Source organism: Oryza brachyantha, chromosome 3, assembly GCF_000231095.2.
Source record: "Oryza brachyantha chromosome 3, ObraRS2, whole genome shotgun sequence".
In the NCBI taxonomy this organism is placed as follows: domain Eukaryota; kingdom Viridiplantae; phylum Streptophyta; class Magnoliopsida; order Poales; family Poaceae; genus Oryza; species Oryza brachyantha.
In genome coordinates, this window is record NC_023165.2 from 11,298,854 (window position 1) to 11,321,232 (window position 22,379).

At 39.1% G+C, this 22,379-nt stretch overlaps 2 protein-coding genes and 1 non-coding gene across 6 annotated transcripts; 1 reads left to right on the forward strand and 2 right to left on the reverse strand.

The window, feature by feature from the left end:
- Positions 1 to 267: 267 nt before the first annotated feature.
- Positions 268 to 12,208, reverse strand: LOC102709821 (cysteine-tryptophan domain-containing zinc finger protein 3-like). Of its 4 annotated transcripts, none has more exons than XM_015835314.2 (14): positions 11,899 to 12,208; positions 10,744 to 10,816; positions 10,527 to 10,660; positions 10,083 to 10,448; positions 8,619 to 9,979; positions 7,804 to 8,231; positions 7,461 to 7,676; positions 6,052 to 7,379; positions 5,799 to 5,959; positions 5,108 to 5,265; positions 3,654 to 3,814; positions 1,571 to 2,391; positions 1,405 to 1,486; positions 268 to 622 (listed from the first exon to the last, which is right to left on the reverse strand). In XM_015835314.2, the coding sequence occupies exons 1-12, from the start codon at positions 12,049 to 12,051 to the stop codon at positions 2,194 to 2,196; spliced, it is 4,737 nt and encodes a 1,578-aa protein (XP_015690800.1). In that variant the 5' UTR covers positions 12,052 to 12,208; the 3' UTR covers positions 268 to 622; positions 1,405 to 1,486; positions 1,571 to 2,193. The 4 variants fall into 4 exon arrangements, with proteins under 4 accessions (XP_015690800.1, XP_015690799.1, XP_006650076.2 ...); XM_015835313.2 differs by having other exon boundaries at positions 1,571 to 2,177; positions 2,281 to 2,391; positions 6,052 to 7,676; XM_006650013.3 differs by having other exon boundaries at positions 5,114 to 5,265; positions 6,052 to 7,676.
- Positions 12,209 to 12,926: 718 nt separating this feature from the next.
- On the forward strand, positions 12,927 to 12,998 carry TRNAM-CAU. Its single transcript has one exon. It is a non-coding gene; the product is annotated as a tRNA-Met (tRNA).
- A 2,028-nt stretch (positions 12,999 to 15,026) lies between these two features.
- Positions 15,027 to 17,653, reverse strand: LOC102721258 (bidirectional sugar transporter SWEET12-like). Its single transcript, XM_015834406.2, has 6 exons — positions 17,538 to 17,653; positions 17,341 to 17,377; positions 17,012 to 17,219; positions 16,718 to 16,879; positions 16,510 to 16,629; positions 15,027 to 15,338 (listed from the first exon to the last, which is right to left on the reverse strand). The coding sequence occupies exons 1-6, from the start codon at positions 17,572 to 17,574 to the stop codon at positions 15,027 to 15,029; spliced, it is 876 nt and encodes a 291-aa protein (XP_015689892.2). The 5' UTR covers positions 17,575 to 17,653.
- Between the last annotated feature and the right edge of the window lie 4,726 nt (positions 17,654 to 22,379).

Sequence of the window (22,379 nt, forward strand, 5' to 3'; positions counted from 1 at the left end):
TGTACACGTTCGTCTCCAATTCAACGTAGAATTCCGTTTTTAATTATAAATCTACATATTTATATATCTATATTAAAATATTATATGTACAAAGTTTATATATTTAAAGTTTGTACATTTAAAATATATATACTGTAAAGTTCATACATGTTAGTTAAATATGATGTTCGTGCGTTAAGCCTCCACACGAACGTTCGCTAAATAGACTTGCCCTAAGTGACAACAAGGTGATTCATGTGGATGAAAGATTCAACACTTGGTTTGAAAAGCAGGCGAAACTTTTTTTTGGCTGCTGAACTCGCCTATAGTGCGTAACAAAGAACAACAAAAGGAATATTTAGGGCAAGAATTTTACAAATTTGATCAGGCACATCATTAGTGCATAAAATGCATGTATAATATTTACGCTGCAAATGCTCACCCTAGTCCTGACATATCATGAACAGTATTTAGGAGCTGACGAGAATTGCAAATAAATAATATCTACAGGTTTGTGACTTGTGTTGCACAGGAACACATGGAAACAATCTCTTTGGTGTCAGGCTAATCTACTATACATGAGATTTACAGGGTTAGTAGAATTCATTGTCCACCATGCTTCCAAACTGTTCCATTTGCTAACCTGGAAAAATACAATCCATATTCAGTAGATCTTTTGGTAAAGGTACAAAAGTTATAATTTTAGTGCATTTTATCAACTCGGAAACTCCGTAAATGTGGGGGCAATTTATCATTAGTTAACGTGGACTATCACCATTTTCCAGTCTGGCCAATAGGGTTTTCACTTCGTGGTAATGATGATAAGCAGGGCAAATTAATCAGGTATCACCTCTCCATTTTGCTTCTACTTATACTTATAAGCCAAAAAATTGAATTTTTCAACCATAAATTTGGAGTTGATTTTGAGATTTTGTCACCGAAGTTTATTTTCCAGCCTTGGCCTTTAGATAGCCAAGAATACAAATATAAAAAAATTTTCATAAATTATTTTTTCTTTGTAAATATGTTGTTTGGCTTTTTCTATGTAAAAGGCACACAATCACCAGGTTGGCTACAGCTTGTTCGAGAATTTTTATCCCGAAACAATTTGATGGGGGCAACTAGGCAAGTTAATCTTAAACTGTAAGATAACTGTACTTGAGGGAAGCTTCCCACCAATTAATGAGCATATATACCATTCGTTTTCTATTAATTTGTATGTAGAAATTTGTAGCTCACAAATAAATGGAATTTTAGGCAGCATCTCCAAACAGGGAAAATAGTTAGCTTCCAAATAATGGATTGGCTTACTATAGTTTTCAGGGCAATTAGAATGTTGCAATGAAATGAAAATGTATGATTTGCTTACAGCAGAACAGGAACAGATAATGGTATTGTAAGTAGTACTTAAGAATATACAAATACCTGCTTGAGGTCTCGCCCACAAGGCTACATGAGACGCAGAACATTTATCTTGGTTATTACTGCCAATTTCCCTCTCCTCCCCCTGCACAAGATTATACCAGATGTCATGGAAAGACGAGGGGAAGTGCTAATCATTTAGCCTTTTATACTCGCAAGTGAAACTTACCCATTTGAAAATTGTTTGAGTGCTGGCACATCATCTGTGCCCCGCACATCAATAAAAAAAGTGCTGCAGTACTGCTTCGAAGTTAGTACAAGTAAGCCCCAGTCAAAGATTCATATGATCTACAGAAACATGGCGAGGGAGTGCTTGCTATCCCATATGTTCCCAATTACAACACCTTTGTCTACCTACAGTAGAATAGTTGCCAGAGTTCAAACCATCACACATGAGAATCTGTTCTACCTCAGCTGGATCCGTTCACACAGTAACTGCGTACCAACTGCCAAGGCAGATGCTCTAAATTGTATAAAGCAGCAGCTGATGCTTCCAAAATGAACAGATAAATCCAAAGAAAATGCTCCAAACTGTAAAAAAAACACTGAATGCCTCCAAAACATACAAGATCAATCCAAAGTAGATACTCCAAATTGTATGAAAAAGCGCTGGATGCCTCCAAATGTACATAAACCAGGAAAGGCAGTCCCAGTTCCTACTGAGCTCACAGCAGACTTAGTAGGACCCATATCTTTTGTGCTGTATAAGTATACTGACGTAACTGCAGCCAGGCATTCCAACAATAGCTAATCACGGGGTGTCATTTCCTGCAATTCTGATTTCTGAAAGTATCAGCTACTGATCGACTCCATAGAAAGCCGGACAAGTCTCAGTAGTTCATTGACATTGTTGAAGTTAAAATCTAAAACTGTTCTTACTGAAGCAAGACCATCATCCACAACTTTTTCCCTTTGCAGACTACCAACAGCAGAAGCAATAGCAACCTGTGATTTCCGAGTTGCATCGAATGCACAATTGATATCATTTGTCTAAAGATCAACAAAAACAAACTGAAGTTAGGTTCCAAGTATCATTACTCGATGGGAGAGCACTGAATTTCCATTATCCTTACTCATTAATAACAATCAGAGCCAATTATTGATGATGGTAAATAAATATTTGATGGTTTCGGTTCCATGCTATCAGCTTCGTGTGGCCCAAAGTGGAAGCGTATTTGACAAGCACGACTTGGTGTCCAAAACAGGGTTTAGCAATGTTTGGGTACAAATATTAATAGTCTTTTAAGCTGCATATTCACTTTATGTACATCTAACCCAACTATCATCGCACGAAAAATATTTTTCATAGAAATTTGACAAAATTATCACTTACATTGCTATGGACAAAACGACTACTGTCATCAACATGGATGCCATTGTATTTATGATATACATGGTTTTGCTACTTTTTTGTCGTAGATAATATAGCTCCAAATTGTCTATATGAGAACTGCCTGCTTTAACCTTAACCAAATAATTCACAATAACATTATTTTAGGCCCTGTTTGGCAATGCATTGGCTTTTCAAAAGCACTAATTATTTATAAGTTGTTTATTAAAGAATTAGTTGATTTTTTTTTAGTTACACAGAAGTCTTGCTGGAACTAAACCAACTAATAAAGATATCCCTCACTAATTAGATTCCAAAGCACATTATATTACCACTACTGCCCATACTAATTGAACTTTAGAAAATATTACTGTGTCGAACTCCTACTGATTCATCTCCAATTTGATGGGTATAGATTATACAAGCCCCCAAAATAGATTATACATTACATTGAAATTGGTTCTGCTTGTTGGACTTCATGTGACACACCAGACTAGGAAATACTTCCTCCGATCCAAAATATAAGCATGTGGGGGATTCAAATTATGTACCACAACATAAGCATTCCTGTGCTAATTCCCATGATTTTCATCACATTAATGATTTCCCACCAATTAGAAGCTTGGAAAGGGAATCTAAACCATTCAAAATTCAAGAAATAGACCACTGAGGTGACTTAATTTGTGCATCTTTTGGCTGAACCTTAATATTTGCTAAACAACCTAGAAATGCTTATATTTTGGAATGAAGTAGTTAACAGCAGGACAGCTGACATATCCTAATCTACATTCTACAAACATGTTTTCATGAAGGGACAGATGAAGGAAATGACACCTAAAAACTAAAAGATTTCACCAAAATAAATGTGAGTAGCTTGATTGAAAGTAACAGCTAATTGGGACATGAGCAATAAGGTACTTACATAGGCAAGTAGCCTCAATAAGTGTGCTTGGTTACGAACAGCTAGTGGCAAATGGTTGCCGGCCACTTGGGGTGAATTTCCATCCTTGGTTGAAGGAACCTTAGACAACCCATGGCTATTTAAATTATCAATATCTGAAGCAGACGACGATGGAGATTCACCTATATAAAGAAACAATTAAGAGCCAATATACACATAAAATTCCATAAACTGCCACAAAATACTCAATAAAAATAGAAGTTTCATAGAGTATAGTATGAAGTCAGAGAATTAGTAATAGCTAGTAGCAGTGCAATAAAGGTGTAGAACATAACAAAATTGGTAAAAACATGTTACAACATGAAAAAAAAATAGATTGAAGAATGCACCAAGCATAACTTGATTAGAGATTACAGTGACCAGATAAAAATATCAGCAAAAATGGTTTTGCCAAGAATCATATAAAACCAAGTTAGATATTGGGTAATGGCCAGGGTTCATGAAACTGCCGGTTACCGTCATGGTAACCAGGCTTACTGCTGGGTGCGGTAGCAGTAACCGTCGGTTTCATTTAGATAAAATTGGTGCAAATTAATTTTTTTTTGTGGTTCATCAAGCATTGATTCTCACTTTAAACCGCACGGTTACTGCGGTGAAAACCAGGACAAAACAGTCCCTACCGCGAATTTTCATTTTTTTTCCATGAAATCAACAAGCGATGATTTTCGTGGTAAACTGCAACAAAACCGTGGGAATTCATCGAGGTTTTCGCGGTTACGCACGGTAGTCACTGTGCTACCGCTGGGCATAGATCAAAATCGCAGGAATTCATCGAGGTTTTCACGGTTACCACAAGGTAGTAACCGTGCTGCCGCTGGGCTTAGATCAAACGGTTTGGTGAACCCTGGTAATGGGTCTATGTCTAGATGTAGCACTCTCTAGGCCAATCAATCAATTACTAGCGCCATGACTACATTTTTGTATAATTTGGTTTATCTAGTAAACCATTTGTGGTTAAACAAATATGAGTTGCATAGAGATGATAGGTAAGTCTTGTAGCTGGACTTTCACAGTTCTACCATGCTTTATGTACTTAAAACAGTAGAACTGGTAACCACTTTGCTCCCCCCCCCCCCCCACCAACTTTCATTGAAAGCTTACCATTTATTGTAAAGCAACTGAAATAAAAATCCTAGTAAGCATCCGCATGATAGCTCTGAACCAGTTACGGAAGTTACAGGTCCAAATTGGTCCTTTTGATTAGCTAAGCAAGTAACTCAGGGACCAAATTGCTCATCCTAAAATAAATCGGTAATGTTCGAAAATTTTCCAACATGAGATTGACACAGAGCGAACAAAGGATAGTAGAAGCAGTCCCCAAGTTTCCAAGAAACCCAGCAGGAACCAACAAGACTTTAAAAATTGAAATTCCGGTTTACAGGCTAGAGCCAAAAAAAAAGGAAGACATAAATTACCAGGACCTGTCTGTAAAACTGACTGCAGTTCTTGTCGATCTTTGTTTGCACTAGGGTGCTTGTAGTATGCTGCTTTGAGGTAAGCCACTTCTACACATTTATATGCTAAAGCGGCAGAAGCCATTTTCTTGCATCGTTCATAAGCATGAGCGCAAAAGCTGAACAGTCAAATAAAAAAACATTTTAGTATATTGGACTTAAAAAGCTTGCTTCACAGAGTATCGAAGTTAGACATGCTCTCTCTAATCCCAAAACTCAACTGCTAATACATTAACAAGACACTGTTTAATTTAATATGGATGGGAATAATCACTACGTGACTAGATGCAATCGCCCAATTCATCATCATTCAGTGTAGTTCAATTAAATAGCCAGAATTCTCTCCTTTAAAAAAAAGAACAGATTGTTTCCATCCCAGAGTAAATTTTGATGTGTCTTAACAAAGTAATAATGCAGGCATGCAATAATGGATTTCAAGTTTGCAGCGGAAAACCATACTATAAAAAAGATTGTGAGATATTAACTGTTACATGGCCAGTTTAAGAGGGATGCTAAGGCAGCATAGTTACGGGTTAAACCCAAAAAAGACTGTAACCTTTTGTACTCATGTCACAACCACAAAAGGAAGACAAAACCACTTGATGAAACAAAACTATATAAACTTATTCAACAGAAATCACAGGTAGCTCACCTGCAGAGTTTTGCAGTTTCTGAATACATCTTCATTGACTGAGCAGCATCACCTGATCTTGAATTGTCCAGATTAGGAGTTTCCAAAAGAGATGCAACATGCAGAAACTTCAAAGCTGCCTCAAAGTATAGGCCCATACTTTCAAGTTCAAGTCCTTTATCCTGCAGGGCAGATTGTCGTTACATACTTCAAGCAAAATTGACAACACAATTAAGCTGCCTGAGAAACATTTAACACAATTGGTGTCACCAACCTTCAAATGATTAGCCTTGTGTTTTAGATCCCGAGCTTCCTTGAGCGCAAAGGCAACCATATTACCATCCCTCCTAATTGGACTTGTAGAATCTGAAGGATTTGAAACTGCTTGCCCCATAGTTCCATGCTGCACTCCATTCTCAACATTGGGCCTTGATTGTGTGCTGTTTTTTGAAGCATCTGATTTTGCTCTAGAGGTGTGAACCTCTAATTTGCCTTCTTTCCGATGAGAATGAATATCTTGACCAATAGGCTTTTGCATGTCTTGATTATCAATTCTAGGACGTGATTTCTCTTTTCTGGATGACATCTCAATCTGCTTATTTCCATCTGAAATCAAGTTACTGGATCCATTTCTACCTTGGCGAGAAAGAGTACTGTTCTTACTTTTATGTCCAGTGGAATCAGCTGTGGCCCTTTGGTTAAAAAGAGCCCGCTGATCAGGTTGCAGTGTAGGGCTATGTGTATCCAAGATCTTCTTATCACCAGGATACAATTGATTATCTCCGCTCCCCACACCAGAGTTATTTGCAGCAAGGTCCATTCTCCCTGATGCCTTTGGCCTACTGCTATCCATAGACTTTTCCAAATGAATGAAATCAGAAATTTGAGCTTGGGTTGACAGGTCTCTCTTGTTATTACCATCAGAACACCCTTGCAAATAATCACGCAAAATGGCATCACCTGTAGCTTTGCTCTCAGTATTCTTAGCTTGCTTCCCAGTATGTAAGAAACCAACTTCGTTGCTTGGATATTTCACTGGGGTACGCATGACGCTTGAATCAGCATTCAATGCTCCATCTTTTCCAGTGTCCCTGGCCTTAGAAATCTTATCGATGGTTAGATTTTTCACCGGTGATGAAGATACTGATTCAACTGGAGAGCCCTTTGTTTCTTGAGAATTTTTGTTTCTCCGAGAGCTTGAGACCTTTGAAGAGCTTGAAGTTGCAACGGTAGAAGACTTATGACAGGCAACATCCCTCCTAGTGGGTTCCGTCAAGTTCAAAACCTGTCTGGGAGGTTGATTTTCCCATGGTTCTGATGGACTTTCTTTACAAGTAACAAATTTGTTGTCAGCAACTAGCTCATTATTAAGACGCCCCCCAGCAGAAGACAATAATGCATTTGCATCCCGAACTTCTCCAGGCCTAGCTTCAAACTTCTTTATTTTTGACATTCTCTCCAAATTCTCATTCTCGGCCCCTTTGCTTGTGTGGTCCATTGAACTGAGCCGGCTATCTTCCCATTCCTTCACTATCTTCTTTTTGCCAGACAAATCTAATGTTTCTGTATCTGCATGTGGTTCTTTCATCTTCTCATGAAAGCCTACATCATTGTCATTATTTCTCTTGGGTTTTTCCAAAATATCATACCTTGAAGCTTTTTCCTGCTGTAAAGAAAACTCACCTCGTTCACAAGAGTCCTTTAACGTTTTCACTTTTGCAGCAAAAGCCTTGGTTTCACCATGAACTTCGTTGCCAGCTAAATCGTATTGATTTTCCCAATCTTTGTCAAAGTAATGTCGATCATCCTTTTTTGTTTTCTTGGATGTTTTGTGCTCCTCTCGATCATTTCCTCTTCTGTTTTTAGATTTTGAATGCTTCTTCGATTTTTCCGTAAGATCTGCATTTAAATAGGAACCATATGTCAGGACAAAATGCAAATAGCACAGCACAACATTTACTGAAAAGTATCAGAAGATAATACAGAACAGAAAAACACAGGCAATAAGTATGAAGAAGAGCAGAACCTCCATCAAAGTGGCTACTGCGACTCTTGTGCTTAGACTTCTGCTTTTCAGCAAAATGGTCAGCTGATTTGCTCACTGGCCCCAGCTCATGTCTTCTTACAAAATCACTGTCATTGGGATAACGTTCACTATCAACAACTTCCTTATTTTTTGCAGGAGCTCGTTGATTGCTCATGATAGTCACTGATGCTGGGGCAGGAAGGTAAGAATTCTCAACTAGACAGTTTTCATCTTTCAGAGCATTCTTCCTTTTCCTATTCTGTCCAAGTTGTCCAATTATATTGTAGGTGCTAGATGCTGCTGCACCTGCATGCCCAGTGTGAGGGCCACCTGAAGAAATACCAGTGGCAGGGATTTGAGTGACATAGAGTGCATTTAGAGCATTTGTTGTTTCATCCTCACTAATGTCACACCTGTTCATCCCAGGTCTGCAAATACAAATTTGGATTATATTTTTCAGTAATGCAATTTTTTCCTCCAAATGTCAGAAACACTCATAGAAAGAAAACTGCATGACTCCTGAATTTGCAGTGCCACCTCAATGTTGAATTTTCACAGCTTATGGGCCATTTAACAAGACTTTGAGCTTAAATTTATCCGAAATTAGTAAAATTACCTTTCTAATCAGAAATGGTGTTAAAACGGACAGAAAAATTCCAGATCATACATAACTAAGATTATTAATTTAAGTATGACTATTAAACATGAACTGAGGACAATTCAGCGTATGTTAAGTGCCAATTGAAGCATGCACGTATGGTGAGGCATAACATTATGGATAAATGCATTTATAATAAAACTGAACTAGTACTTACAGCCAGTCAAGCATGCTGCATTTCCACTTTTCTGGAAGCATGGAAGTGTTTGTCCCATAGGGAAGGAGACGCCATTTATGGCACAAGTCACAGCATACCCACTTATCCTCTATCACAACAGGTGCAGGAAGAGAAGCTGCATTTGAGGGTATTATCCCACCATTTGACGGCAGATGCAACTGTTGTTCCTCTGAACCTGGAAATATGCCATGCTTTACAGTGGAAGGGATCTCCTTTTTTGCTGGCCCAGCTATATGAAATTCCTTCTCATTATCACTGTCCATCATCTTCTCTTTCTGTCGACCCTGAACACTTATGTTATCCAATGAAGCTTCTTCCTTGTTTCCCATATATCTCTTAGGCAGAGTTTCACTAAGATCTTTATGAGATCTTGCTTTGGATTTATTTTCAAAATGATTAGATTTGGAATGAGAATCAATTTTCCCATCATTAAGTGCTACAGAAGAATGAGTACAAATGCCATCCTCTATGAGATTAGATGGTGCTGGAGAATTAGCTTTGTGATCCTTCTGCAATCGTTTGACCTCAGATCTGGAGTTACCATCCGCAGTTCTGTCACTGGCAAAGGTTTTGTTACCAGGAATTATCTTCAAATTATCTGATGGACCTGATGGCCCAGCATCCCAGTCCTTGTCGTCATTGCCTTCAAAATCAACCATGGCAGGCTCAAATGTTCTCATAGGTTTCACTTTGCTTTCTTTCTTCCTATCATATGGAGAATCTCTGTGACTAGTTATATTCAAGTCTTCTGAAGTCCTGTCCACTTTGCTTGCTGCAAGGTTTACTTTACCCCTTGGTAGTACAGAACCATTTCCTGAACTGTCAAAACTACTGTTTTCTTCTCCATGCTTTGTTGCCTCTATTTTGACTGCTCCACTTTTAACTGTTCCCAGGTCATTGCAGACTATTTGTTGTTTCGAGCGAGCATCTTTAATTGATTTTTCTGTAAATTGACTCACACCTTTTAACTCTGTAGTCGGGACACCAGACGAACCAGGTATATTATGTGTGTCTGATAAAATCACATCGCTGGAAGGTATTTCTACATTAGCCTCCTTGCCAGCTATTGCACTAGTACTATTTGTATCTTTTCTAGTCTTTGTATCTATGGACTTCTTTTTCTTGCCATCATGCTTCATTTTCTTAGCCACATGGCCTTTAACATGTCCTGATGAAAGAGAATGCTCTGAATGCCCATCAACTGCTCTAGGTACATTTTGTAAGTCCATATTAGTTTCCCATTTGTTTACCAACGGGGTGACCTTATTCGTCAATTTCAAAATGTTTCCATGCAGAGGTGACAGCAAGAACCCTCCAGGAACTGAAAAGTATGTCATGATCTTATTGATCATGCAGATAAAAAAATGTAAGCAGTTATATCCACTTGTTTGACTATGCTTAATGACTAGACATGTTTAGTCAGTGATCATAAAACATCCATACCTGGAGGATTGTCCGAGGAGATTCATATGGCATGTTACTAAACTCTGGAGATTGAGCCTCAATACCATCAGGACTTCCTTCCATGGATGAAGATGAAGAAATATCAAGGCCTAGGCCACTGTAGATAGCTGCATTCTTTCTTGTCAAAGTATTAGTGGAACTAACTTTGAGCCGAACTTTGAGTGTCTTCTGGTCACTACCATTAAATGAGCTGTCCAAGGAATCAGAACAGGCTACAGAGTCCTTCTCGCCGTTTGTGCTTGAGCAGATTTCCTTTTTACATAAATCACCAGAAGGAGGTGCAGTGGATCCATTATTTCGGGAGATAGATTCCATTGCAACAGTTGAAGGATATTGATCCATGCTCTGCATTTGTAATCATGACACATGAACATACACCAGAATATACACTGGTTACAGCTACAAGAAAAACTAATAAAGCACCTCAGTAGATTGTCGGTAAGGTGATCTTGAGATGCCAATGTTTGCCACCTTGGGTGGGCTTCTACTTTGAGGCAAAGGTGGGGGTGACCGCTGGTATGTGGGCAAAAATGAACCATATCCACCAAATTTTGACCCTGTCAAAAAGTGATTAGTACTTAATATGACTCTGAAATGCAGTGAATAAAGTAACGAGTACAGCGGACTACTAGCCCTTTACCTAGGTTCTCTGCGGATACTCCTCCTTCAAAGTCTTTCTGAAAATGTCCAAGAACATGCTGAAGCTTTTCATCCTGAAACGAAAAAAGAAAACATGGAAATAAATTAATGAAGATCAGAAATAAAATGATTTGATCACAGAAATGGACATCATATCACACGCACACAAGCAAACACAGAGTGTTCTGGGTTTCCTCAAATAAATTCTCTCTCGATTCATTGTTACTTGTCATCTAGGACATCGACACAATCTCCAATACACATTTTATCATAGCTTTTTCTAACAATAAAAAAAATAATGAAGATATGACAATATGAAAGAACTTTTCAGAAGAAACCTATTACTAACATTTTTACATTTCAAATCTTAGTTTATCCGCGAATCAGTGGTTTAAGTTTTCAAGATTTCACTGCACGCATTCTATAACATGTACTTGTGAATAGAAGTGTAACTGATCTATGAAGGGAATAACTGCAGCAATCACCTAGCAAACTCAAGACTTTGCGCGTGACTTTGACAGAAGTTTCTCTTGGTTAAGGTGTCCAACTGTGACCACAAATCAGAACTTTGGATATCAGGTGGAGTCAATAAACAAGAAAAAAATGCCCCCTGTAATGGATCACAAATTCTTACGCATTTAATGAAAAGGGAATTATTACAATTTAACGTTTCTTAATGGGCTGTTTAGTTTGTTGAATGAATAGTAATGAACTCATAACTGTAACCAAATTAATCAGGCGAGCAAGCATTGCCTTATGAGGATAGTGCATGGAAGAAGCTTGTACTAAATTGCCCATTCCTCATAAGCGAACTGAAAGAATCTTGAACTAGATTGGCTATTGCTCATTACCCACGCGCATCAATGAATCACCTAAATGACAAGAATCCATCCTCCAAAAAGATGAAACGGAACAATGAATGCAATCACTCCTCACCCTACGAAACTAGCAGCCCGCCTACCGATTAATAACGAACTGATAAAAATCGTGCGAGGCTGCCAAGTATCTCCTCGCAAACCGGACCGATCAAGCCGTCCTCCCGCGCTGAACTCTCACGTCAATCCTCGAAATCAGCATCGGATGCGCGGAGCAAGCGCGCACATTCCGCGAGGCCACGCGAGACGGGGGAGGAAAGGACGAGGGCGAGGGCGCTCACGATGTAGGAGAGCTCGACGTCGGGGTCGACGCACCCGACCGTGCCGTCGTCGTCGGGGCAGGCCTCCCCCTCCTCCAGCTCGACGTCGTGGTCCATCGCGCCGGCGCCGGAGCCACCGCGGAACCCCTCCTGCCGCCCCCGCACCGACAGCATCCGCCGCCACCACTCTCCTCCAAATCGCAGCCCCTCCACCCCACACCACCTAGGGTTTCGGCGGATCACGCGATTCCCGCTCCTCCTCCCCCCTCTTCTCCCTCCCGTCCCGTCGACGCGAAGCCTCCCCCCACGCTCCTCCGCCCTCGCCGCGCTACTTTTTACCGCGCGGCCCCCTCCATTTAGGCCTTGTTATTTCCTAAATTTTTTTATAAAAACATCATATCGCATCGAATTTTTGACACTTAAATAAAAAATTAATTACATAGTTATGAAAGAAATCTTAAGATGAATTTTTTGAGCCTAATTAGCCCATAATTAGCCATAAATGCTACCTTAACCAATATATGCTAATGATAGATTAATTAGGCTCAAAAGATTCGTCTCGCGGTTTCTAGGCTAACCATGAAATTCGTTTTTTCATTCGTATCCGAAAACCCCTTCTAATATCCAGTCAAATATTTGACGTAACAATTCTCCCAAAAAAAAATTTTCTCAACCACCTTACTTTTTTTTTTTCCCTCTCTCTCTATCTCAGCGACTACTCAGCTCGTGTTGTGTGTGAGCGCGTTGCGGTTTGGTTGGGTGGCGGCGCGGGGGAGCCGTGACCGGTCGGTCCTCCTCTCGGCCGGCGGGTCGGTTTGGTCCGGAGTTCGGACAGCGGGCGGGCGGGCGGGGGGGGCGGGTCACGCCGACCGTGTCTCAGCTTGCGTTGTGTCTTGTGTGTTGCGTTTGCATGTGGGTGGCGTGGGGGCGGCGTCACGTGGGTGGGCCCTGTACGCGCGGGCCGGCCTTCGCAGCCTGCCTCCGTGGGCCTTCTTGATGGGCTGGGCCGTAAAGTATTTAGAGAGAAGAACCAGCATAGATAACAGCAAATCAGAGTGGCGCAGCGGAAGCGTGGTGGGCCCATAACCCACAGGTCCCAGGATCGAAACCTGGCTCTGATAATTTCAGTTGGGCTTCCGAATTTTTTTCCCCTTGGAAATGCATTTTTTTTCTGTTTTGCATTCTCTGTTTATTTTTCCTTCTCCCTGTCTCTATTCTTTCTTTGGGCCGCATATTAGTCAATAATTAAAAAACTAAATACATCAATCGATTTTGTAGGGTGTTGGATTAAAATTAAATGTTTTCATACTATTGATAAATAACAAAATATTTTTCCTTTTTATGTCTTTTTTTCCCGAAGATCCTACAATCCTACATTCTCTCATGTTTTTTTCTCATCTTTTGTGATGAATTAGTCCTACTGTAGATCTGCTAACTCATTTTCCGCTTTGTAAAAGGTTTTCTTAGAAGATCATGCATTCCCTTTGCTTTTTTGTCATATTTTCTAAAGAATTATTACTGCTGCAGATCTGCTAACTACTTTTTTCCATTTTTTAAAGATTGTGATATAAATTGTCCGAGTGACTTTTTCTTAAAATCACATAAATGTTACAAATATAACTATAATTATAGTATGTTTACAATGTACATTATATAATTTGATATAACTAGCATGTAATTCCAATATAACTAGTGGAGAATTTTTTTTTATTTACATGCAACTTGCATGTTAGTTGTATTAACTATACGATAGTTAAATTTTAATTATATTATAGTTACATTTATGTGATATTTAAAAAATCACTCCATTTATACATAGGAACTCCTTTTATAAAAAAAAACATTTTTCTCTGAAGGTTTTAGAATAGAACCTGTTTTCTGAAGAATTGGTCCCTATGTAGATCTGCTAACTCCTTTTTTCAAACTTTTTATTAACCTTCATTCTCTCTTTCTTTTTGTGTTTTTTATCCTGCATGCTCACTGTTCTTTTTTTGTCATCTTTTCTAAAGAAGTTGTTCTACTGTACATCTGCTAACTTTTTTCCATTTTCTAAAAAACATGTTTTCTGAAGATCCTGCATTCTCTCTGTTCTTGTGTCATCGATTCTAAAGAATTAGTCATACTAAACCTGCAGTACTCTCTCTTTCTTCTGTATTTTGAATAACTAATGTTGATCCCCTTTCTGAATTACTCCGTATTAGTTTTGATCTATTACTGGCTTACAGATATCCTTATCAAGGATGTATGATTGCCCAAAAATTAATTGTTAATCGGGACATCACCAACGCTGCCTTTCATCTGCTCCAGCTAACCTTCATGCCAACTGACCATCACATGGCAGATCAAAGCAACAATTTACTAAACTGTAATTAATCTAATCTCCAAGCAAAACTAAGCACACGTACCAAACTTCATTAGTCAGACAGCGGTAGTTATCCGTAGCAATATTAGAGCAAGGCTAATAATTTACCCAAGAAGCTGGCTATAAGGCTTCTGGTAAATTTTTTTTAGCCACTTATACATAGTTAACTCTTTATTATTAAGTAGGACTCACATGTATATCTTACATAATTTTTTGGTTCTTGTGTCCAAGCTGACTATAAGACTATAGCCGACCACTACTCCTCTCCCTTTTCTACACATAAGTGTTTAGCTGACCTACTGTTATACTTGCTCTTAGGACCGAGGAGACCAAAACAATTGAGTACATGGGCTTTAATCTTTATTGATCGGAGAGTAAAGAGAGTACTACAAACTGAATGCCACGTACTTGCATGCAGATGCAGTACACGCGTCTCCGCTCGAATCATACATGCACGACATCTATCGACCAGCAGATATATAAGCAGATAGATGATGTAATAAACATGTAATAATTAATAGCCCACTGGCAACATCTAATCCTACAAACTCAGAAGAAAAAAATTAACGCCGAAAGATACATACAAGAGCCACATATAACAGTGACTTGATTAAGCATGCAGATGGTAATTAATTAGCTAATTATACAGCCGGATGCATGATCGGTCGATCGATCGAGCTGCAACGAGAGAGTTTGGTCACGCTTAATTGGTCAGTGGTGGTCATCACGCGTACTACCGTGCAGTGCGTGCAGCTTATTAGCTTCGTCACCGGCCCTCTCGTTCGTCTCACGCCACCTCCACGGGCGGCGGTGGCGGCGGCGGTATGTCGACGGCGACGCCGGCCGGCACCGGCCTCCCGGCCTGCAGCAGGTCGGCGGCGGCGGCGGCGGCCTCCAAGTCGGCGTGGGTGTCGAGGGGCGCCACCGCCGGCGACGCCTGGAGCTGTAGCTGCAGATGCTGCTGGTCCTTGAGCTCCACCTGCTGGGCCTGGCCGGCGGCGGCCTCCTCCGACACGGCGGCGTTTTTCCTGGGGTTCTTGTACACGACGTAGAGCACCATCTGCGCCACCCCGAACAACAAACCCAGCACGTTCGGTGTCTGCACGCATGCATATATATGCAGCAACATATATCAATATTCACAGACATGAGTAGTATATTACTACTGCTACTTAATCTGTTTTTTTAATTCGACGCTATTAACTTTTGGACACTATTAATTTGTCTCGTTCAAAAAATCCACATAATTATTAATTATTTTTATCATTGAATTTATTACTCATTAATACACTTTAAGCCTGACTTCTAATTTTATATATTTAGATAAAGTTTTAATAAGATAAATGCTTAAACGTAAATTAAAAATCAACGCCGTCAAATAAAAAACCAGAGAAAATAATTAATTTGTTGCTTTAGTTAATTACTACAGCATATTACAGCGATGCAGCATTGCTACAACAAAAATCTCCTGGTTTAGTATAACCGCGTGATCACTACGTGCACGTTGTTTAATTAGGGCTTTTTAGGCTTGCAAGTACGTATGCGTTGCTTTGGCGAAAGATAAGCTTATACAAGTGATGAACAGTGGTTGTGGCTTTGGTGCTGGGCTCTCGGCAGAAAACACCTGGCCCTTGGACCATGACACAAGCGACACGCACTAGATCCCTATAGCATTTGATGACCTAATAAAAGTGCATGCGTGTGTGTATATCTATTACCAATTATAATAAACAGTTGCTTAAGATGGTCTGGCCGAAAGCAGTTTTTAAACACACAGATGTATGCATACCTATTGCTTGTATATTATCTAAATAGTGATAGAAATATAAAATAATTTGACAAGATAGTTTAATATGAATTATATGAAACAATTTGACAAGATAGTTTAATACGTAAATTTAAATTCAACGTATACAAGTTGTAGCAAAAAAACAAAAACAATAATGAATATGCGTATACTTAGTTTCAGCTTTGTTTGTTTTTGCTATAATTTGTAAAAGTTAAATTTAAACTTGCATGTTTGCGGAGTTAAACTTTCATGTTTGTGGAGTGATATAACTCATATTAATCTATCTTGTGAAATTTTTTCGTATATTTTTTTGACCATTTAGATAGCATGCAAGCACACCGGTGTACATACATCCGTGTGCTAAAAACTATTTTCCTAGTCAGCTACTTGCTATTTATCTAAAGAAGTTTAGAAAAAACGAGACAAGGAGTAAGAAGTGATAAAGAAGAAATTAAGAGATCGAGCTGATAGCTAGCTATACCGCGACGAAGAAATCTTTGATGAGGAGGCCGTAGAGGAACCAGACGACGGCGCTGAGGGTGAGGAAGAAGGAGAGCCAGAAGGGCATGAACTCCACGCTCTTGGTCCTCATCACTTGCCTCTGCAAATTCAGTTAATTAATCAATCAATTAATTTAGCTGATCGAGCTAGAACTGTAGATGAATTAATGTGCTCTTTAATTATATTACGATGATGGTGAGAGGGGCGACGAAGACGGCGAGGGCGAAGGAGGCGCCGATGCCGCCGGCGAGGGTGACGCGCCGCTCGCCCTTGACGCAGAGCTGCAGGACGGCGACCATGGCGCCGAAGAGGCCCAGGTTCATGGCGCACACCAGCTTCACAGTGAACACCTACGCACACACGCGCGCATCACATATATATTCAGAAGCAGCTCGCTCGATCGATCGAGCAACGTACGCCGCCATTGATGTCGTCGATCACTTGCTAATTAATTAAGTAGCTAGTCAGTCACGCACGCATACCATGGATTTCTTGGGGGCGTAGAGGAGGAAGATGGTGAGGTAGAGGGACTCGACGAGGCAGCCGAGGGAGTTGATGGAGAGGAGGAGGAGGTCGGAGGTGAGCAGCGCGTAGTAGAGCCACAGCGTCGCGCTCAGCAGCGCCGCCGCGTACGGCGCCGACCGGAACGACTCCGTCGACTTCTTCCTGTACACCCTGTAGAACGTCGGCCTGCATGCAAATCCATGACATATATGTATTTCTTCATCGATCATTCACATGCCCAAGAATAATTAAGCATCGATCATGCATGCAGCAGATGCATTCAGTCAGTGTCTAGCTAGCTACTCACACTGGCGCAAGGATGACCAGGAACGACAAGATGTTGCCTGCAAAACATATATTTACCAGACCAGGTAGAAACTAAGTTAGCTCGAGCTGTGTATATATATATATACGTAGAATGCATGCATGCATATATACTCGTGCGTGCTAGCTAGATTAATTAATTTCTAATTAATTGTGTGTACTGTATGTGCTACTACGTACCTACGATCCCCACAGCAAAGACCAATGGCTGAACCATCCTGGAGCTAGGATGATGATGATGCTAGCTTAATTACAGTTTGATCAGGACGATCGATCGTCTCCCCTCCTGCTCTACAATTGAAGACTACTGCTGCTGCTGCCTGAATATATAATCAGCAGTGTTAATTCAAGAGAGCATATCAAGGAGATGGATGGATCCCTCTAGCTTAATTTGCTGAGAGAGCTAGCTATGTTTTGCTGCCACTGCACCTGACACAGGTTGCTCTTCCTGCAGGCCAGCCCAGCCCTGGTATTTATAGGGCCAAAAGGAAAGCAGCCACACATTGTATATCATTAGTAGCTCGATCGATTAAATGCCGGATCAATCAACTGAAGATCAATTAGCTAGCTAGAGATAGTTCCATATATGTTAGGGGTGTTTAGTTCAGGAAATAAAAATTTTTGGACGTCAGATCAGACGTTTGACCGGATATTGATGGGAGTTTTCGGAGACGGATGAAAAAACAAATATCTGGCTTGCCTAGAAACGCGAGACAAATCTTTTGATCCTAACTAATCTGTCATTAACGTATGTGGGTTATCGTAGCACTTATGACTAATCATGGACTAATTAAGCTCAAAAGATTCGTCTCACAAATTCTCACATAACTGTGTAATTAGTTTTTCATTTTATCTATATTTAATACTTTATTTAGATGTCAAAGATTCGATGTGATTTTTTGAGAAAATTTTTAAGATCTAATCAGGGCCTTAATTGCTTGTTGCACTTTGCCGACCTGCTTCTTCGTTCCAGTGCATGCATACGTGTGTCGCCAGGCGCACTCACTATCACTTGCATCGATCTCGATCGACCTAATCTCCCTCTCCTGTTCATTGCCTTTGACTGGCCTATGTGTCGGTCATCCGTCCATGACATGTCGCACTGGGGAGGGCACTTTCGACTGACACATGGAAATTCACCTGCACATGTGTCGATGGAATTAGGTCCCATAATGGAATCACGGTGATAATATATATGGAGAGCCATACCCTCTTGTTGACAACTTTAACATAGGTTGAATTTATTATATACACACATATCTTTATACAGTTTGCAAATGTTTTCAGTTCTGGGATAATGATGAGATGATATATATATATATATATATATATATATATGAGAGCTGGGATCAAAGTATATGTGGCATGCATGAAATGTATGGATGTTCCTACTATTGATACAAGCGAGATAACCCACGGACTCACGTATAGGTTATTTTTATGTGACCTATAAAAATATCTATACGTGGGCTCACATATCAGCTCATTTGCGTCCCTATTACTTAGTCCCCACATTAATGCGCTTAATTGATCCTCAGATATTGAACTAGTATACAGCTAATATGTTCCAAACAATAGCTGAAAATACCATTAGCCGTAATTTACTGCAACTAACAAGCTCCAACTATCCAAAATTCCTGCACAAATTGCGGAAATCTACACCTTAAAGTTCATTTAATTAAAATATATTTAATTATATTGTTCACATATAACTCTAGAGTTATGGATTTTGATCATCTTAATTAGGGTATGTTTGAAGGTGATTGAATAAAAAGATAAAGATGGTCACGTAAAATGAACATTAGTGAATTATTAATTATATAGTTGACACATAACTCTAGAGTTATGGAATTTCATTGTCTTAGGGTGTGTTTGAAGGTGAGCGAAGAAAAAAAAAAGATAAAGATGATCATGTAAAATGAGAAACTCATTCATTAGTGAATAATTAATTAAACATTAGCTATTCTAAAATTAAAAATAGATTAATATGATACGCGTGTGTGTATATATATAACAACCCATTTAACAACTTGGGAGATGTGCCCACGGGAAAACGATAGAGGGTTATCCCCTTGAGTTAGGATGGAACGCAGCCTTACTCTTATTTATGTTTCTATAGATATATAGTAATCAATCAAGCTATCAAAACCTGTTGATCAAAGTCATCTTGGTAACATTTTTAGCCTTGGGAGGAAATGTTGCTGAAACATGCTAGATGAACAAGTATGATCAAGTGCTTCAACCTCTTTTAATTTCTATGGTTGGTCTTTGACATTGATCGAGATATATATTCAACTTTTAGCAGCCTTATATTTATACTTCTCTTAGTATAGTATATATGTAACTATGTAATTAAGCTTCAACAAGGAGTGCTAGCATATACATATGAAAAAAAATCCACCAAAAATAATGTGATGTTTGGAAATTCACGAGTCCATAAACTGAAAACAGAGTTTTCCTCACGATCTTTTACCGTTAGGAATGGCATTAAACCATCAGGATTGATCGGTGCCGGGAGGACTAGTTGCCTGTTCCTCGAAGGTAGCTCCAATCATAAATATACGTGCGTTTGTGTCACTTTTGAAGCTCTAGTACATATTTCATTTGGATATATGAACACTACATAGATACATATATATGCTTAAAAATTAATTAAACTACTATAGCAAATACATATATATCTACTTTTCCTTTGTTTCTCAAATACATTATGATAGAGACGATTATCGACCAAAGTTTGAATCAATGCGAATTCTCTCTATATATATCAACACGCATTTTCGTGGCCCGATCGATGGAAACTTCGGCTATCAAAAGTGCCTTCTGATTTCTCTTTTAATTAACACTAACGCGACCAAAAGTTTATAAAGTGAGTTCGGCACTTCTGCATGCATGCTTGTGGATGATTATTCTGATATCTTACTTTGTACTAGCTAGTTCCCATTGGCGATAAAATGGGCTAATTAAGAAACCGTTAATATATAAGGCTATAGCTAGAGGGACAAGGGTGCTGCAACCACGAAGGTAAAAAAAAAAATACTCGGCTAATTAATCCCAGTGTCCTTTCTACCCGAGACGTACGCGCTGTAAAAATCCGTACCCGCAAAGTGGTTAGCTTTTGACGCGCGGTGAAATTAAGTGGGCTACCAAAACATAAATGTTTTTACGTCATTATTATCTTAAATTCAAGTTGAGAAAAAAAATAATGGTATTAGTAACGAATGAGAAATTAACGAAACAAAATGATAGGGACGGATAAAAAGAAATATTAATGAAAAAAGTGGCTGAAACAAGTAGTGTCGTAAATAATAATACAAATATTTATAATATCATGAAAGATTTAAATCATATAAATGTTTACGGCTAAATTCTAATTGAGCTTTAGCTATGTAGCCCTTTCAGTTGTGTGTCTCCCCGCCCCGCGTACGCGCGCGCGCGCGTCAAAAAAGCTAAGCTCGCAAAAGCATTCGCACGCACCAATTAACGCGCGGTTAGGCAGGAAGCGATCGAGGGATCGATCTGCGCCGTCCACGTGGGCGGGTGCCGTACCTACGCGGAGCGATCTCCGCCGTCCATCGACGTGCCTGGGCCTGACTGAGGTGCCGTGCCGCCACCTTTTCTCAGTCGAAATTTGTTGCGGTTTTTACTAAACGACGGCTAATTAATTAATTAATTCATCGGAATTGCTATATATTTGCTGCCAGATTTTTTTAATAAAAATGTCTATTAAATTTTGGCGGAACTTTCTTGTGCAAAATTAATCATGATTTTATTAAACGGCGGGAAGTTAATTAGTTAATTATAGTGTTGTCCATCTTACAATGGCGCGCTCATTCATACAAAACCCACGAGGAATTGGTGATCAGTGACAAATTAACAAGCTACCTGGTGATGATGAACAAGCACGCATGATTTCAGATTAATTAAGAAAGGGCTGGCCCCTCAATTTGAAATTAACTTTAATTTGTCCTGGTTTTTGACTATTTGTGCTAATTGTCACATGTTGCACGAGCAAAATAATTAGATTGAAATTAAGGTAAATGTTACGGACTGAAAGCACTAAAGTATATATATGGCCAAGTCGTAGGTACAGTTAATACTTCATTCACTAGAATCCAAATCAACTTGCTTATCTTACACGTATGAGATGCTTAGGGCATGTAAAAAAGAGCCAAACATACTATCTTAATTAATATATATCACTTAGAGATTCAGAGCATGTATAAAGGCAGAGTGTATGTCTTTTGGTCAACGCATCAAAAGTAATTTTTTATTACTTTTTTTCTTTTTATTCATCTCATATAATCAAATTGCATTTATTAAGAGTCAACTCTAATCCATCAGTATGCATAGAAACTTTTCTTCCTCTCTCCGCTCCATTTCACCGTACTTGCTTACGTAACAATAGAGTGAGTTGACTAATAAACACATTTATTTTAGTGAGATTAGGATGTACTGGTTGGGTAACTATATACGTGCCCCTTGAAAAGCCGTCAAATATTTAAGGCAAAATAGACAGGATAATAAAAAATATTAATTTTCTTATAAAGTGAGCTACATGAAAAAAATCTAGGGAACGAATTAAATATACCATCAATACTAGAATTATCTAAAACTTCTAAGTGATGGATATTTGTGGCCATGCATGATAGAAGTGGTGGTATATGGGTTGTGCATGAGAACCGTAGCCCATCCATACGCTCGCCAAATTATTAGTAACTCCTTCCTTACTTTTGTTGCCTCCACCTTACTTTTCTTAAAATAGCACTATTATTTTTCGCTTCTACTTATACTTGTAAGCGAAAATTTAAATTTTTAACCTTAATTTTTTGTGTTTTAATATTTTTAGTTCTCTAATAACATATATATTAAAATTTTACTCATAAATTTTTTATTTATAAATATGCCGTTTTACTTTTTTCCTAAAAAACCCAAACAATCATCCCATAGTCGTGACATTTTCACAAAATACATGATTTTTTATTCCTATGGGACTCGAATTAAAGTGATACTATATAAATC

Coding starts and splice junctions, on each gene's coding strand:
- LOC102721258 (XM_015834406.2), bottom strand. CDS start 17,574: ATGGTTCAGCCATTGGTCTTTGCTGTGGGGATCGTAG. Junction 16,630..16,717: donor TCGCCCCTCTCACCATCATC/GTAATATAATTA, acceptor CTGAATTTGCAG/AGGCAAGTGATGAGGACCAA. Junction 15,339..16,509: donor TCAAAGATTTCTTCGTCGCG/GTATAGCTAGCT, acceptor GCATGCGTGCAG/ACACCGAACGTGCTGGGTTT.
- LOC102709821 (XM_006650012.3), bottom strand. CDS start 12,051: ATGCTGTCGGTGCGGGGGCGGCAGGAGGGGTTCCGCGGTGGCTCCGGC. Junction 9,980..10,082: donor CTCCTCGGACAATCCTCCAG/GTATGGATGTTT, acceptor ATGATCAATAAG/ATCATGACATACTTTTCAGT. Junction 3,815..5,107: donor AGTTTTACAGACAGGTCCTG/GTAATTTATGTC, acceptor TTCTTTATATAG/GTGAATCTCCATCGTCGTCT.